The sequence below is a fragment of the Anabrus simplex genome, chromosome 1, assembly GCF_040414725.1.
Source record: "Anabrus simplex isolate iqAnaSimp1 chromosome 1, ASM4041472v1, whole genome shotgun sequence".
Classification (NCBI taxonomy): Eukaryota; Metazoa; Arthropoda; class Insecta; order Orthoptera; family Tettigoniidae; genus Anabrus; species Anabrus simplex.
Window position 1 is genome coordinate 1,610,954,150 of NC_090265.1, and position 15,032 is coordinate 1,610,969,181.

Here is a 15,032-nt window from a genome sequence, read left to right on the forward strand (position 1 = left end):
CTCCCCACTCCTAGGCCTTTCCTATCCCATCGCTGCCATATGACCTACCTGTGTTGGTGCGATGTAAAGCAAATTGTTAAAAGTATGATACATATTTCATGAAATTCCCCTTCTGCAATACATCTAGCAATATCCATTACTGACAGTAATTTATTCTTTTAAGATGGAACTTTCATTGACTTACTTTTCTGTCTCAATGTGATATTCTCTGAACAAACCTTAAAATTTTAGATAAGATTAATTTGGGATAAACACCACTTTCATGATTTAATGTTGTTTCTAAAGGCGGAATAGTGATTGGAATAATAAAACTTTCACTTACATTAATTATAATGTTTCCGACAACTATGAGCCAACTCCAGCCACCATCTGGTTGTGGAGCTGCAGGTCTTGTGGGCATCATGCCAGAGATCTTCCAGAATAAGTAAAGAATAGGAACATCACTCTGAAATCACAAAATGCTGTGTTATTGTACAACGTCAGGATTAAGGATTTAGAAACAAGAGCATATATTTTCACTTAGATCAGGCCATTTCAGATCAGCATTTGAATGCTAGGGAACCATGACACTGGCTGAGTCTGTCCGGGGCTATCACCGCAGCTGTGGTGTTATCAGAATGCATGCGCTGGGTTGCTGACCTTGCCTTTTTAGCTCACATCACAAACCATTTTAGTGATTTTACTATTTCTTTGCAAGGCAAAATGTGTTGATTGGTGCTATGTGGGACAGAATTTGTTCTTTTAAGATGGAACTTTCATTGTTCAAGAAACAATTACAGGAGTAAGATTTTGAAGTATTTCCTTCTTTAAGTCCACGTGACTTGTTCAATTGTAACACAGTTACTGTGAAGCCCATATGCTGGGACAAATGCATTTGAAAAGCAGGAAACTATGTGGAAAAATAAATTGTAATTGCCTCGTGTTTTTGAATAAATGAATTTAAATAAAAAATCAAATCCTGTTTATATTTGATTCCCTCTCATACCAATGAGTGGGTATGAAAAACAGGGTGAAAGGTCAGGCTGTAAGTTTCACCAAGTGAATCTGAGTTTTAATTACAGCATGATGGGGATTGCTGTGTGTACCTAGACGGTAATATATGGAAAGATCTTCATTGGGGTAGTCACGTATTGGAATTTTAAATAAAAATCAGAAATCCCTTCATATGGTTATGAGCATGCTTTATAGTAAAGATGAAGGAGAGTGTATAAGTCACTAGTAAGACCTCAATTGCAGTTCCTGATATGAGAACTGGAAAAGCTCCAAAGGAAAGCAGCAAAATTCTTTCTGGGTGATTTCCAACATAAGAATAGTGTTACAAAAATATTGCAAACTTTGGGCTGAAAAGACTTGGGAGTAAGGAGGCAGACGAACTGTTCAACTAAGTGGTATATTCTGAGCAGTCATTGAAGAGATAGCATGGAATGACATTAGGAAATTAATAAGCTTAAATAGAGTCTTTAGGAAAGATCATAAAATAAAGGAAAAATTGGAATTCAGGTGGAAAAACTGGTGTAAATATTTGTTTATAGAAAAAAGGAATTAGAGATTGGAATAATTTACTAAGTCATTAATAGTTTTCTTTTGGTAGGATTGAAACTAAGGTCGTTACAATTGATATGTCTTTGCTATTTTATCTGCTCTTTACTCTAGAGAAGTAAATTATGGTAACAACCAACACACCACCAACCAAACTAATTGCAATCCAAATATAGTTATACCTCAATCCTAATGACACTATCATCGAATATACACACAACAACCCATGTCCCCCTAGCTTAAATAATACTCCTGCCAAAATCATTGATCCTGAAACAAGAGCTTCAACATGAGCCTTAGGTAATCATAAATGAACTAAAAACAATGGGATTTTTACTAAGAAGGCCAAAATTAAAACCAAATAAAACAAAACATTCAATTAACATTAGATAAATTTCCAATGTCTTTGAAATCATTTAAGAAAAGACTAGGTAAACAACTGATAGTGAATCTACTACCTAGGCAACAGCACTGAATGCAGATCAGTGGTGATTTGATTGATTGATTGATTGATTGATTGATTGATTGATTGATTGATTGATTGATTGATTGATTGATTGATTGATTGATTGATTGATTGATTGATTGATTGATTGATTCCATGTGGTCAGCATGGTGACCTCATCAGCTGTACTGCTTGGCTTCCTTGACTGAGTCCACTGCCTCTCGTATCAGGCAGCTTTTCAGTTTGTCCCACAAAGCTGAGTGAACCCCGTTCCAGCCCTCAGTTCTGAATAATAATCTTTGGACATGCCCTATGTCACAGCAATAGTTGAAGTTATCTTTACAAATTAATGTAAGCCATGCCTGGTACCTTGGCTGAGTGGTCAGAATACTGCTTTAGATTTTCCTAGATTAGATTCCCAGTTGAGTCAGAGATTTTAGCACAACATCCCTGTCACTCATACACCACACAAAACACTATTCCCCCCACAATAATACGCAGTTTCTCATACACAGCGGATGCCACCCAACCTTGTTCGAGAATTTACAAGAACTGCATGGGGTTCCTATTAAATATAGGGCTACCATATTTCTAAAAGAAAAATCAACAATTTTGATATTTTAGTAAAACATAAACTTACTTTTGAAATGTGACTATTAGGCGCTAGGTAAAGATGGTCCAGGTATAGAGTCCTTTCATTTATCAAGAGTATTTTTCTGAGATGCAGCTTTTTGGGTATCTTCATCAGATATCTTAATTAGATGAAATTACAAAGTGAAGATTACAAAGGGAAAAGTTATTCAAGCAATATCTAAGATTGCAGTCGACACGGCCGCCCCGTCCCCATCATGTAATCATGAGTGCAACCAAGGACGACATAGTAGCAGATGTACTTTCACACGTAGCATCAAGAACACTGCAGACAGGACATGTTCCACCCTGTCTTCAGATAGCCAGAACAGTACAAATACACAAAAATGGGGATCGCGCATGATGTTGTAAGGACTGTCTAGCACATTGCAACATCTCAGTCATAACAGATTTGTATGCCTTGGTAATGAGCTGTCTAAGGTGACCAGGATTGGCCTGCTCCTGTGCATACACCAGTTGTTTTATATGGCTTCACAGAAAAAAAATCCAGGGTCGTAAGATCAGGTGACCTCATGGGCCAGGGGACAGGTCTCTTCCTAATCATTTATTGGATACATTGCAGGGAGTTGGTTCCGGACGACCACCACCACATGCAGTGGAGCTTCATCACGTTGAAACCACATCCTACAGTGATTAAGGAATGGCACATGTTTCAAGAGGATAGCATTCAAGACAATCTCTTCACTGTAAGCAATGTGACAGGATGATCTCGAACAGGCCGTGTCCTTCCCAGGGACGCAGTAGCCTGCAGATGTCTTTTCACACTCCGAAATGTCATGCTTGTTGGTTGTCTTCTATCCAGATAGCATTCTTGATACAAGTGTTGTGCATGGTATGCATTCTGTCTAGCTTTTCCATAGATGAGTAATACATCCACATACTCATCGCTGCAAAACATCAGAAGGCAGCGAATAAGCTTTGTGTTGTGCTGTGACTTGCCTCGAAGGAGGGGAGTTCGCGCACCTACATACCTACCCGCCATCGCATGTTGTTATCGTTCCAATGGAGCAAACTTTGCCCTGCCTGCAGTCTAAGAAGCTTGTAGCATGTATGACATAGCTTACTGGTTTGCCTGTGTCCTAGCCACAGACCATCACCTCTTCATCCTCGTCCAACCCATCACCATACCCTATACCATTATACATACAGCCAATTGCAGGACCAAATAAACAAATCAGACTGTGCAAGCTATCAAGTATTCAACCTTACCACATCCCAGGCAATTGGTTGTAAAAAAAAATTCTTGCATGAGATTCAAACCTTTAAGCACTGTCCACTATCACATCTTCCACCACGCCCTTACCATATGTGCTACTGCGATGCTTGACATACAGCGCGCAGTTCCCAGCCTATAGAATACCTGCTCCTGGTCAGTGTGTGCACCTCCTGTTGTAAGGTACATGTTCTTTGTACACATTTAACGGGTTCACTCGAGGTACCAATAATGAATTAATAGTGGCACTCACAATTCCTGCTCTCTTCTAGCCCGTAACCACACATCTTATTATAGGCTACAGCATTACCCTGGTTTAGGGAGAGCAGTATTTCCCTGGTTTAGGGAGAGGGACTGATGTATTTCAGAACTGTAGTAAAAGCAACGCGATGTATTAAAACTAGATCATCAGGGACTGGTGGACCACCCGGTATATCAAAATATTATTTGTATGCTTCTCTCTTCTATATTATGTTCCAAATGTAAATGAATCTATTATAATTGGGCCTATGACCTAGATGTTAGGCCCCTCTAAACAACAAGCATCATCTATAATAATTATTCCCTTTCTAATGGTTTCACTCTTCACCCTTTTGTTTATATCCATTGTAGATTTTATTCTACTTGACTTATTGTTTTTGTGTACATACTGTTAGTTTTGTATTGGATTTGGTAAGCTTTGTCGAAAGGCAGCCTTAAATTCAAGGGAGTGATTAAAATTAAACTATTTCATAGAAGTCACTGCAGCCATAGTCATAATTTAATTTAAAATTAGGCAAAGATTTTACAATTTCCATCAAGATGGTGCCTCTTTCTCTTCTCCAAATGTTCTTCATAAGTGAGAAGACTCTTTATACATATGCTGATGTTCCAAACACAATATATTTTCTACAGTTTTGAGGATATTTGGAGAATTAATATCACATTCTTTGAGAAAACTGAAACTGAGCAAGTTGGCCATGTGGTTAGGGTTACGCAGCTGTGAGCTTGCATTTGAGAGATAGTGGATTTGAACCTCACTATCAGCAGACCTGAAGATGGTTTTCCGTGGTTTCCCATTTTAGGCCACAGCCGCTTTTTTCACACTCCTAGCCCTTTTCCATTCCATCATCGACATAAGACCTATCTGTGTTGGTGCAACATAAAGCAAATCTTAAATTGAGAAAACTGAAAATTCATATCCATTTCTGTTTGACAATTCCAAAGATTTCAATTCATCCAGTTTGTCAGAATTTTATATTAAGATTCTTATTTACCTATTGAACACACTTCATGAAATAATTAATTTATTTATATTTATTTATTTATTTCACTTTTCAAATATGAATTCACTTTTGAATCAATGTTATTGGCCAGATAACTAATTTATATCACTTTTTAAATTAGAATTCACTTTTGAATCAATGTTATTGGCCAGATTTTCAACCTTTGACCACAACAGAATGTTGTTTGAGGTGGTGGTGATGATGGTGGTCATTATTTTTTTAAGAGAAAATACAACAAGCAATCATCTACTAACATTAATCAGAGGGAAGCAATGGAAGTGATTCAAACTTCAAAAAATGAAGGCATTGGTCAAAAAAATACAAGGGCCACAAAGAGGGTTAAAATGAAAGATTCCCTGGGCCTCAAATCTCAAATGCTCTGATACCATCGGGGTTGGGAAAGAACAAGAGTTGACCAAGGGAAGTTGGATAGGATAGATAAAAATGAGAAGCCTGGCACAAGTAAGTGAAAGCAATGCCAGGACTAAAGTAAGGGCCCTGTGGTCGTCAACCCATGGTCCCAAATTAAGAGCACCTGGGGCCCCTTTTAGTCACCTCTTATTACAGCCAGGGGGTTAATGGGTGTTATTCTACTGACCCCACCCACAGGGGGAAGAACATTGTTTGACAATGTTATCCCACCGAATTGGATAGAGTGAGAAAAAACATTTCTAGCCAAAATTCTATGTATGAAATTGTAGTACAGTAGAAGAAAGTCCAAACACTTCACTTAGAAATACCCTCACTTTACAAATTGCAACAAAGGTGTTAATTACAGTTCCACAAGGGAAATCAAGGACACATGACAAGTATCTGCACCTGTGCCCTGACCCCTGGACACGGTGTAAAATTGCGGTAAAATCGTGTAATGATCCAGGATAAACGCGGACGTATGGTAGCACTAGTGAAATTTTCTAAATGCACTAGGCAAGATTCAAACCGTTGTTACCTTAGTGCGAAGCTGGAATGATGTCAGTGAGCTCTATTTGCCTAAAATATGACACGATTTTAATCTATTTACCAAAAATAGCAAACAATAAGCAGCCTGTATATTGCTTTGGTGCGGTCGTACCGACAGGTCTTATGGTGATGATGGGATAGGAAAGGACTAGAAGTGGGAAGGAAGCGGCCGTGGCCTTAATTAAGGTACAGCCTCAGCATTGGCTGCTGTGAAAATAGGCAACCACGGAAAACCATTTCAGGGCTGCCGACAGTGGGGTTTGAATCCACTATCTCCCAAATGCAAGCTTAGCTCTGCACGCCCCTAACCGCACGGCCAACTCACTCGGTCGGTTACAATAGACATCTTCAGGGGCTGGTGGACCACCCGGTATATTAAGAAATCATTTGTATACTTCTAACTTATCTCTTCTACATTATATTCCAAATGTAAGTGTATATTTTATAATTGGGCCTATGACCTAGATGTTAGGCCCCTCTAAACAACAAGCATCACCTATCATAATTACAGATTCCAAGTTAAGTTTGATTATGGATAATACTGACAGTACCGAAGCTTTAGATAACCTAAAAATTTAAAAATCAGTGCCCTCATAGTTCTCAAAGTATGTAGCGCGTTCTTTTTATCCACCGAGGAGGTTTTATTGCATAATCTTGGTCATATTCATTGTCGCTGTGATTTTCTCTCTCAGTTAAATATGTCAGACGTCTACGAGGTGCCATCTTGAAAGGTTTATTATCTTAGATATCCTGTTTTACCCGCCAACCTTTCTACGGTAAAATTTTCAACCGAGATATTACCCATTATCCGAGATAATGTTGTTGGTGAATAATGTTTTCTTAGCTTTAAACCAAGAAAAATGTTTTTACTCGCGTTGGTGAATACGGGCCTAGAGGAGTGGTTCCCCTGTGGGTGGGGGTGGTATCCCTTACCTGTTGTAATAGGCAACTAAAAGGGGCTCCAGAGGATCTAAAGTTGGGAGCGTGTGTTGGCGACCACAGGGCCCTTAGCTGAGTCCTGGCATTGCCTCCACTTACTTGTGCCAGGCTCCTCACATTCATCTATCCTCTCCGACTTCCCTTGGTCAACTCTTGTTCCTCTTGATTGTGTAAACACGCTAATACACATATTAAAAACTAGCTGGTGTACCAGTACCCATGCTTCGCTATGGAATTCCACATTGTATACAGAAATCTAGATGAAGTCATGTGCACGTTGTGAATAAGATTTTATTAAATTACATAATAACATAGGCATTTAAAAATTAAATGTTAAGCACCATCCCTCAAACTACCATTCAGTCCAGCATGAATAAAATTAAAGCCTAGATTGCAGTGCCTTATTTCATGACTTTATGTACCGATTTTCATTAAATTCTGTTCACCTATTTTCTCGTGTTTGCTTTGCTTTACGTCGCACCAACACAGATATGTCTTATAGCGACGATGGGACAGGAAAGGCCTAGGAATGGGAAGGAAGCGGCCGTGGCCTTAATTAAGGTACAGCCCCAGCATTTGACTGGTGTGAAAATGGGAAAACCATCTTCAGGGCTGCCGACAGTGGGGTTCGAACACACTATCTCCTGCATGTGAGCTTACAGCTGCGCGGCCCCATACTGCACGGCCAACTCGCCCGGTAAATAACTTTTTTTTTGCTAGGGGCTTTACATCGTACACAGATAGGTCTTATGGCGACGATGGGATATTAAAGGCCTAGGAGTTGGAAGGAAGCGGCCGTGGCCTTAATTAAGGTACAGCCCCAGAATTTGCCCGGTGTGAAAATGGGAAAACACGGAAAACCATCTTCAGGGCTGCCGACAATGGGGTTCGAATCCACTATCTCCCGATTACTGGATACTGGCCGCACTTAAGCGAGTGCGTGTTGATATGGACTTAGCAAAAAAAAATTTTAAAAATAAAAAAATTCATAAACATTTCTGTTATACCCGATACAGTAAAAATGTACCGGACTGAGCTCGATAGCTGCAGACACTTAAGTGCGGTCAGTATCCAGTAATTGTGAAATACGTAGTGGATTCGAGCCCCACTGTCGACAGCCCTGTAGATGGTTTTCTGTGGCTTCCCATTTTCACACCAGGCAAATGCCGGGGCTGTACTTTAATTAAGGCCACAGCCGTTTCCTTCCAATTCCTAGGCTTTTCCTATCCCATCATCACCATAAGACCTATCTGTGTTGGTGCAACGTAAAGCAAATAGCAAAAAAAAAAAAAAAAAAACACTACCGGTATAAGACATAAATGAGAATAAATTGAATTGTATATAACTTTAGTTACCGGTATGATTTTTTATATGCTCTATTGGTGGAAAAATATCTAATTCAATCCATGGGAATTTAGAATTTCCATTTGGAATTGCTAGGCGGGCATTAATTACATTGTAGAGTTTTATCTCCCATATGCAGTTATCAGACTGTGCCTCATAAATAGGCTTCTGATAAATTTCACCTGCATACACCCCAGCATCAGTGGGTAGGGTCTGACACATCCCACTCTGACAAGTCTAGTGTCAGACCTGAGACGAAATGCTGGTTAATAGAGCAAACGCCTGAAAAGCTATACATCTAATTCGATCTGATTTTTTATATGCTCTATTGGTGGAAAAATATCTAATACCCTCCATGGGAATTTAGAATTTCCATGTAGTACTTATCGATAGGAAGATATTTGAGAATTTAATTTTAGGCCTATGGTTCAGGTTTGTGGGTTACTGTAGTCACGTCCTAGTTCGTGAACCATGGGCAACGGCTGAGTGGCCTAGTAAGTGGTCCTGAGAGTCGGGATACCAGTTGCTATGGAATGGGAGTGGGCATCTCGGTCATATTCTGAGTCATGCCCCTCCTTGTGCTCAGGCGGCTAGGACTATACAATTCACCAGTGGTCTATAACCCGTTAGAGGAGAGATCCTCACTTGGACTATGTGCAAGTAGGGTAGCATCCTGCTTCATGAATTTACCGAGCTCAGAACATTTTAAGCAAGCCTCGGACCTGTGGGAGTAATGGAGTTTCACTCCCATTTGATAGGCAAGGGACTCCTTGGAAACAACTTGGCAAACGAAATGGAATTTCATGGGGAGCTATCAATATTAATGGGGCTTATGGAAGAAAGAAAGTAGAACTGGCTGAGTCAGCAAAGAGGATGCATCTGGATGTGCTAGGAGTAAGTGATATTCGGGTAAGGGGAGATAATGAGGAAGAGATAGGAGATTATAAAGTGTACTTGACGGGTGTTAGAAAGGGAAGGGCAGAGTCTGGGGTAGGGCTCTTTATCAGGAATACCATTGCACGCAACATAGTTTCTGTTAGGCACGTAAATGAGCGAATGTTGTGGGTAGATTTGTCAGTTGGAGGAATTAGGACAAGAATTGTGTCTGTGTATTCACCATGTGAGGGTGCAGATGAGGATGAAGTTGACAAGTTTTATGAAGAATTAAGTAACATCGTGGTCAGGGTCAACAGCAAGGATAGAATAGTACTAATGAGCGATTTCAATGCAAGATTTGGGAATAGAACTGAAGGATACAAAAGGGTGATTCGTAAATGTGGGGAAGATATGGAAGCTAATGGGAATGGGAAGCATTTGCTGGACTTCCGTGCTAGTATGGATTTACCTGTTACGAATACATTCTTCAAGCATAAGGCTATTCACCGCTACACATGGGAGGCTAGGGGTATCAGATCCATAATAGACTATATCTTAACCGACTTTGAATTCAGGAAATCTGTTAGGAATGTACGAATTTTTCATGGATTTTTCGATGATACAGACCACTATCTGATCTGTAGTGAACTAAGTATCTCTAGGCCTCGGGTAGAGAAAGTGAAATCTGTCTGCAAATGAATAAGGGTAGAAAATCTCCAGGACGAGGAAATTAGAGAGAAATACATAGATATAATTAGTGAGAAGTTTTGATCAGTAGACAGTAAGCGGGTTCAGGATATAGAAAGTGAATGGGTCACAAATAGGGATGCTGTAGTAGAAACAGCAAGGGAATGCCTAGGAACAACTGTGTGTAAAGATGGGAAAAGGCGAACATCTGGGTGGAATGATGAAGTGAGAGCAGCCTGTAAACGTAAAAAGAAGGCTTATCAGAAATGGCTCCAAACAAGGGCCGAGGCAGACAGGGATTTGTACATAGATGAAAGAAACAGAGCGAAACAAATAGTTGTTGAATCCAAAAAGAAGTCATGGGAAGTTTTTGGTAATAACCTTGAAAGGCTAGGTCAAGCAGCAGGAAAACCTTTCTGGACAGCCTAATAGAGAATCTTAGGAAGGGAGGGAAAAAAGAAATGAACAGTGTTTTGAGTAATTCAGGTGAACTCATAATAGATCCCAGGGAATCACTGGAGAGGTGGAGGGAATATTTTGAACATCTTCTCAATGTAAAAGGAAATCATCCTGGTCGTGTTGCAAACAGCCAAGCTCATGGGGAGGAGGAAAATGATGTTGATGAAATTATGCTTGAAGAAGTGGAAAGGATGGTAAAAAAAAAAAACTCCATTGTCATAAGGCAGCAGGAATAGATTAAATTAGACCTGAAATGGTGAAGTATAGTGGGAAGGCAGGAATGAAATTGCTTCATAGAGTAGTAAAATTAGCGTGGAGTGTTGGTAAGGTACCTTCAGATTGGACAAAAGCAGTAATTACACCTATCTATAAGCAAGGGAACAGGAAGGATTGCAACAACTATCAAGGTATCTCATTGATTAGTATACCAGGCAAAGTATTCTCTTTCATCTTGAAAGGGAGGGTGCGATCAGTCGTTGAGAGGAAGTTGGATGAAAACCAGTGTGATTTCAGACCACAGAGAGGCTATCAGGATCAGATTTTCAGTATGTGCCAGGTAATTGCAAAATGCTATGAGAGGAATAGGCAGTTATGGTGACAATTGAGCTTCAGTGAGAATTGATGGTAGAATGAGTTCTTGGTTCAGGGTACTTACAGGGGTTAGACAAGGCTGTAATCTTTCACTTTTGCTGTTCGTAGTTTACATGGATCATCTGCTGAAAGGTATAAAATGGCAGGGAGGGATTCAGTTAGGTGGAAATGTAGTAAGGAGTTTGGCCTATGCTGACGACTTGGTCTTAATGGCATACTGTGCCGAAAGCCTGCAGTCTAATATCTTGAAACTTGAAAATAGGTGCAATGAGTATGGTATGAAATTTAGCCTCTCGAAGACTAAATTGATGTCAGTAGGTAAGAAATTCAACAGAATTGAATGTCAGATTGGTGATACAAAGCTACAACAGGTCGACAATTTCAAGTATTTAGGTTGTGTGTTCTCCCAGGATGGTAATGTATTAAGTGAGATTGAATCAAGGTGCAGCAAAGCTAATGCAGTGAGCTCGCAGTTGCGATCAGCAGTATTCTGTAAGAAGGAAGTCAGCTCCCAGACAAAACTATCTTTACATCGGTCTGTTTTCAGACCAACTTTGCTTTACGGGAGCAAAAGCTGGGTGGACTCAGGATATCTTATTCATAAGTTAGAAGTAACAGACATGAAAGTAGCAAGAATGATTGCTGGTACAAACAGGTGGGAACAATGGCAGGAGGGTACTCAGAATGAGGAGATAAAGGCTAATTTAGGAATGAACTCGATGGATGAAACTGTACGCACAAACCGGCTTTGGTGGTGGGGACATGTGAGGCGAATGAAGGAGGATAGGTTACCTAGGAGAATAATGGACTCTGCTATGGAGGGTAAGAGAAGTAGAGGGACACCAAGACGATAATGTTTAGACTCGGTTACTAGCAATTTAAAGATAAGAGGTATAGAACTAAATGAGGCCACAACACTAGCTGCAAATCGAGGATTGTGGCGTCGTTTAGTAAATTCTCAGAGGCTTGCAGACTGAACGCTGAAAGGCATAACAGTCTATAATGATAATGTATGTATGTATGTATGTATGTATGTATGTATGTATTTTTAGGCCTTCCCCTAAACTACCATTTTACTCAGCATGATATGGGCTAGGTTGTAGTGCCTCATTCCGGACATTACATACGGTACCGATTTTCATTAAATTCTCTTCATACATTTTCTCGAGACGAGTGTACGTACAGACAGACAGACAGACAGACAGACAGACAGACAGACAGACAGACAGAGATGACGGAAAATTAAAAAATGAATTTCCTTTTTAATGTGAACACGACCGATACAGAAATACCGTTCTTTTTAAATTCTGAGCAATGAACAGACAGAACTTTTATTTTATGTAGATAGGTTTAGATGAACATTATATATATAGGTCTTATGGCGACGATGGGACAGGAAAGGGCTAGGAATGGTAAGGAAGCGGCCTTGGCCTTAAGTAGGGTACAACCTGGTGTGAAAATGGGAAACCACTGAAAACCATCTTCAGGGTTGCCGACAAGGGGGTTCGAACCCATTGTCTTCCGAATACTGGATACTGGCCACACTTAAGCGACTGCAGCTATCGAGCTCGGTATGAAACATTCTGTGGGGCGCGGGAATTATTGAGATGTATTGAACACTTCCACTCTGAAATTAGAACATTCTTTGGATTGTGAATTGTGTAATTTATTTTATTTCATACAGTGATATAACTGCCTTCTTTCCGTACCGGTACTCAAAATGAGTACGGCACGGTACTGTTTCATTAGCAATCGTCCCTGGTTGAACTCTGGTTAACAGTGATGTAAACGCGGATAGTCAGAGAGATTGTGAATCAGAGAACGCCTAATTAAACCTTGTTGAATTTAGTGGCTGACCCAGTCGAAGAACCACCGTACCCATCCTAGCTTACAGTCGATTTTTAGTTCTATGCAATACTAGCAATACAACCGTGCTGAAATTTATAATTGAATGCTTAACGTTTTATATATAACCCGCCCAAATTCGCGATCTGACACGTTTTCTGAGAGAATCCGCCAAACTTTGCGATCTGACTCGTTTTCTGAGAGATTACGGCAAAGTTCCTCCCATTTTTCAACCTTTCTTTCCAGCAATCGATTTCGTACTTTCCGGGCTAGATCCAGGTATTCCGCCCGGTCACTTGGGTCTCTAAATCTTTGCCATATTTTCCTATAAACATTTTTCTTATGGATCAAATCCTTCAGGAGATCCGGCGTGGTGTCGTCTTGGGTGCCTTGGCGGTACTGAACCCGCGGCCGGACTGCATTCGTAGTCTTTAGCCAGCCAGGACCCGTTTCCAGCGCGGTCCGCACATTTGGACGACGGTCCAGAACATTATTATTATTATTATTATTATTATTATTATTATTATTATTATTATTATTATTGATCCCGCACCAAGATGCAAGACCGCTACTCGGCGGTAAATTACATCTGCTGCCATAGTCATTGCGCGGGACTTCTGACGACACGAATGAAATACTTCCATGCATTATTGACCTTATTATAGAGGTGAACAATTGCACGGCCAATATCATTCCTATCGTTTATTTCAAATGTGTTAAAAATTTTATTTATATGCCAGGAGAATCGACTGTAATCTAACTTTAAGTTCTCCAAAGGAAAAGATGGCTCTTGCTAACGAACCCAGGAAAGATTAAAAATGATCAGTTTATGATCAGAATCAAGTATATTGTGAACAGTAAAATCAATTGGTCTCAACTCCTTTTTCACCCCACCACCGTTAAGTTGTTTCTTTATGTTTAAAGGAGATTCCAAATAACAAATTTCACATCTGTTACCTTCAGTTTTGAGATATAAGTATCTTCATAAAAGAAATTCACTTTTTTCATCCCCCCCCCCCTCGTTAAGTGAATTTTTCAAAAATAACTTGTTTATTAGTAAAGGATCTTCCAAATACCAATTATCATGACTGTAACATCTTCAGTTTTTGAGATATGTGTCATAAAATGAATTCAACTCCTTTTCAGCCCCGCCCCCCAAGTTGATTTTCCCCCCAAAATGAGATTTTCTTTGTTTTAAAAGGAGATACAAATACCAATTTCCACGTCTGTAATAAATTCAGTTTTTATCAGATGTAAGTATCCTCATACAATTAATTCAATTAATTTTTCAATTCATTCACCCCTACCCCCTTCATTAGATTTTCAGAAATCAAAGGAATACGCGTTTCTTTACCTTTAAAGCAGATTCCAAATACCATTTTCACGTCTGCAACATCTTTCGTTTTTGAGATACGGTAATAGTATCTTCATACAAATAATTCATACAAATTTTCAATTTCCCCCCTTTAAGTGGATTTCCGAAAACAAAAAATACGTATTTCTTTATTTTTAAAAGCTCGGTCTAGAAAGCCAAGAATAACGGCCGAGAGGATTCGTCGTGCTGACCACACGACACATCGTAATCTGCAGGCCTTCGGGCTGAGCAGTGGTCGCTTGGTAGGCCAACGCCCTTCAAGGGCTGTAGTGCCATGGGGGATTGGTTTGGTTTTATTTTAAAAAGAGATTCCAAGTACCAATTTTTACGTCTGTAACATCTTCAGTTTTTGAGATATCAGTATCCTAAGAATTCAACCCCATTTTCAGTCATTTTTCCGAAAACAAAAAATACATATTTCTTTACTTTTAATAGAGATTAAAAATATTATTTTTCACTTCTGTAACATGTTAAGTTTTGAAGATATACTGTAGACATGCTCATTTTAAAATTTCACCCCCTTTTTAGTTCTCCTTAAGTGGAGTTTACTTTTACAGGAGATTCCAAATACCAATTTTTAAGTCTGTAACATTTTACATTTCTGAGATATACTCTGGAGACAGTATTTCTAAAAATTCACCCCAATTTGTCACTCCTGTTCAACCCCCATTAATTGGATTTTCCAAAAAATTATTTTTAATGGAGATTCCAAATACCAATTTTCAGGTCTGTAATGTCGTCAGTTTCTGAGATATAAGTATCCTCATTAAAGGCGTTCAACCCCTTTTTCACTTTTTTAACCCATCCTAGGGGGATTTTCCGAAAACAAAAAAAATATGTTTT

The 15,032-nt window shown here is 39.5% G+C and overlaps 1 protein-coding gene across 2 annotated transcripts in view; it reads right to left on the bottom strand.

Annotated features, from left to right (window-relative positions):
• The window catches only part of LOC136858592 (monocarboxylate transporter 9), a 230,363-nt gene that overhangs the window by 82,351 nt on the left and 132,980 nt on the right, over window positions 1–15,032 (bottom strand). For both annotated transcript variants that reach the window (XM_067138264.2, XM_068225629.1), the window contains one exon: window positions 323–445. In XM_067138264.2, coding sequence (XP_066994365.2) covers window positions 323–403 — 81 coding nt within the window. In that variant the 5' untranslated portion in view covers window positions 404–445. The remainder of the gene's footprint in view (window positions 1–322; window positions 446–15,032) is intronic.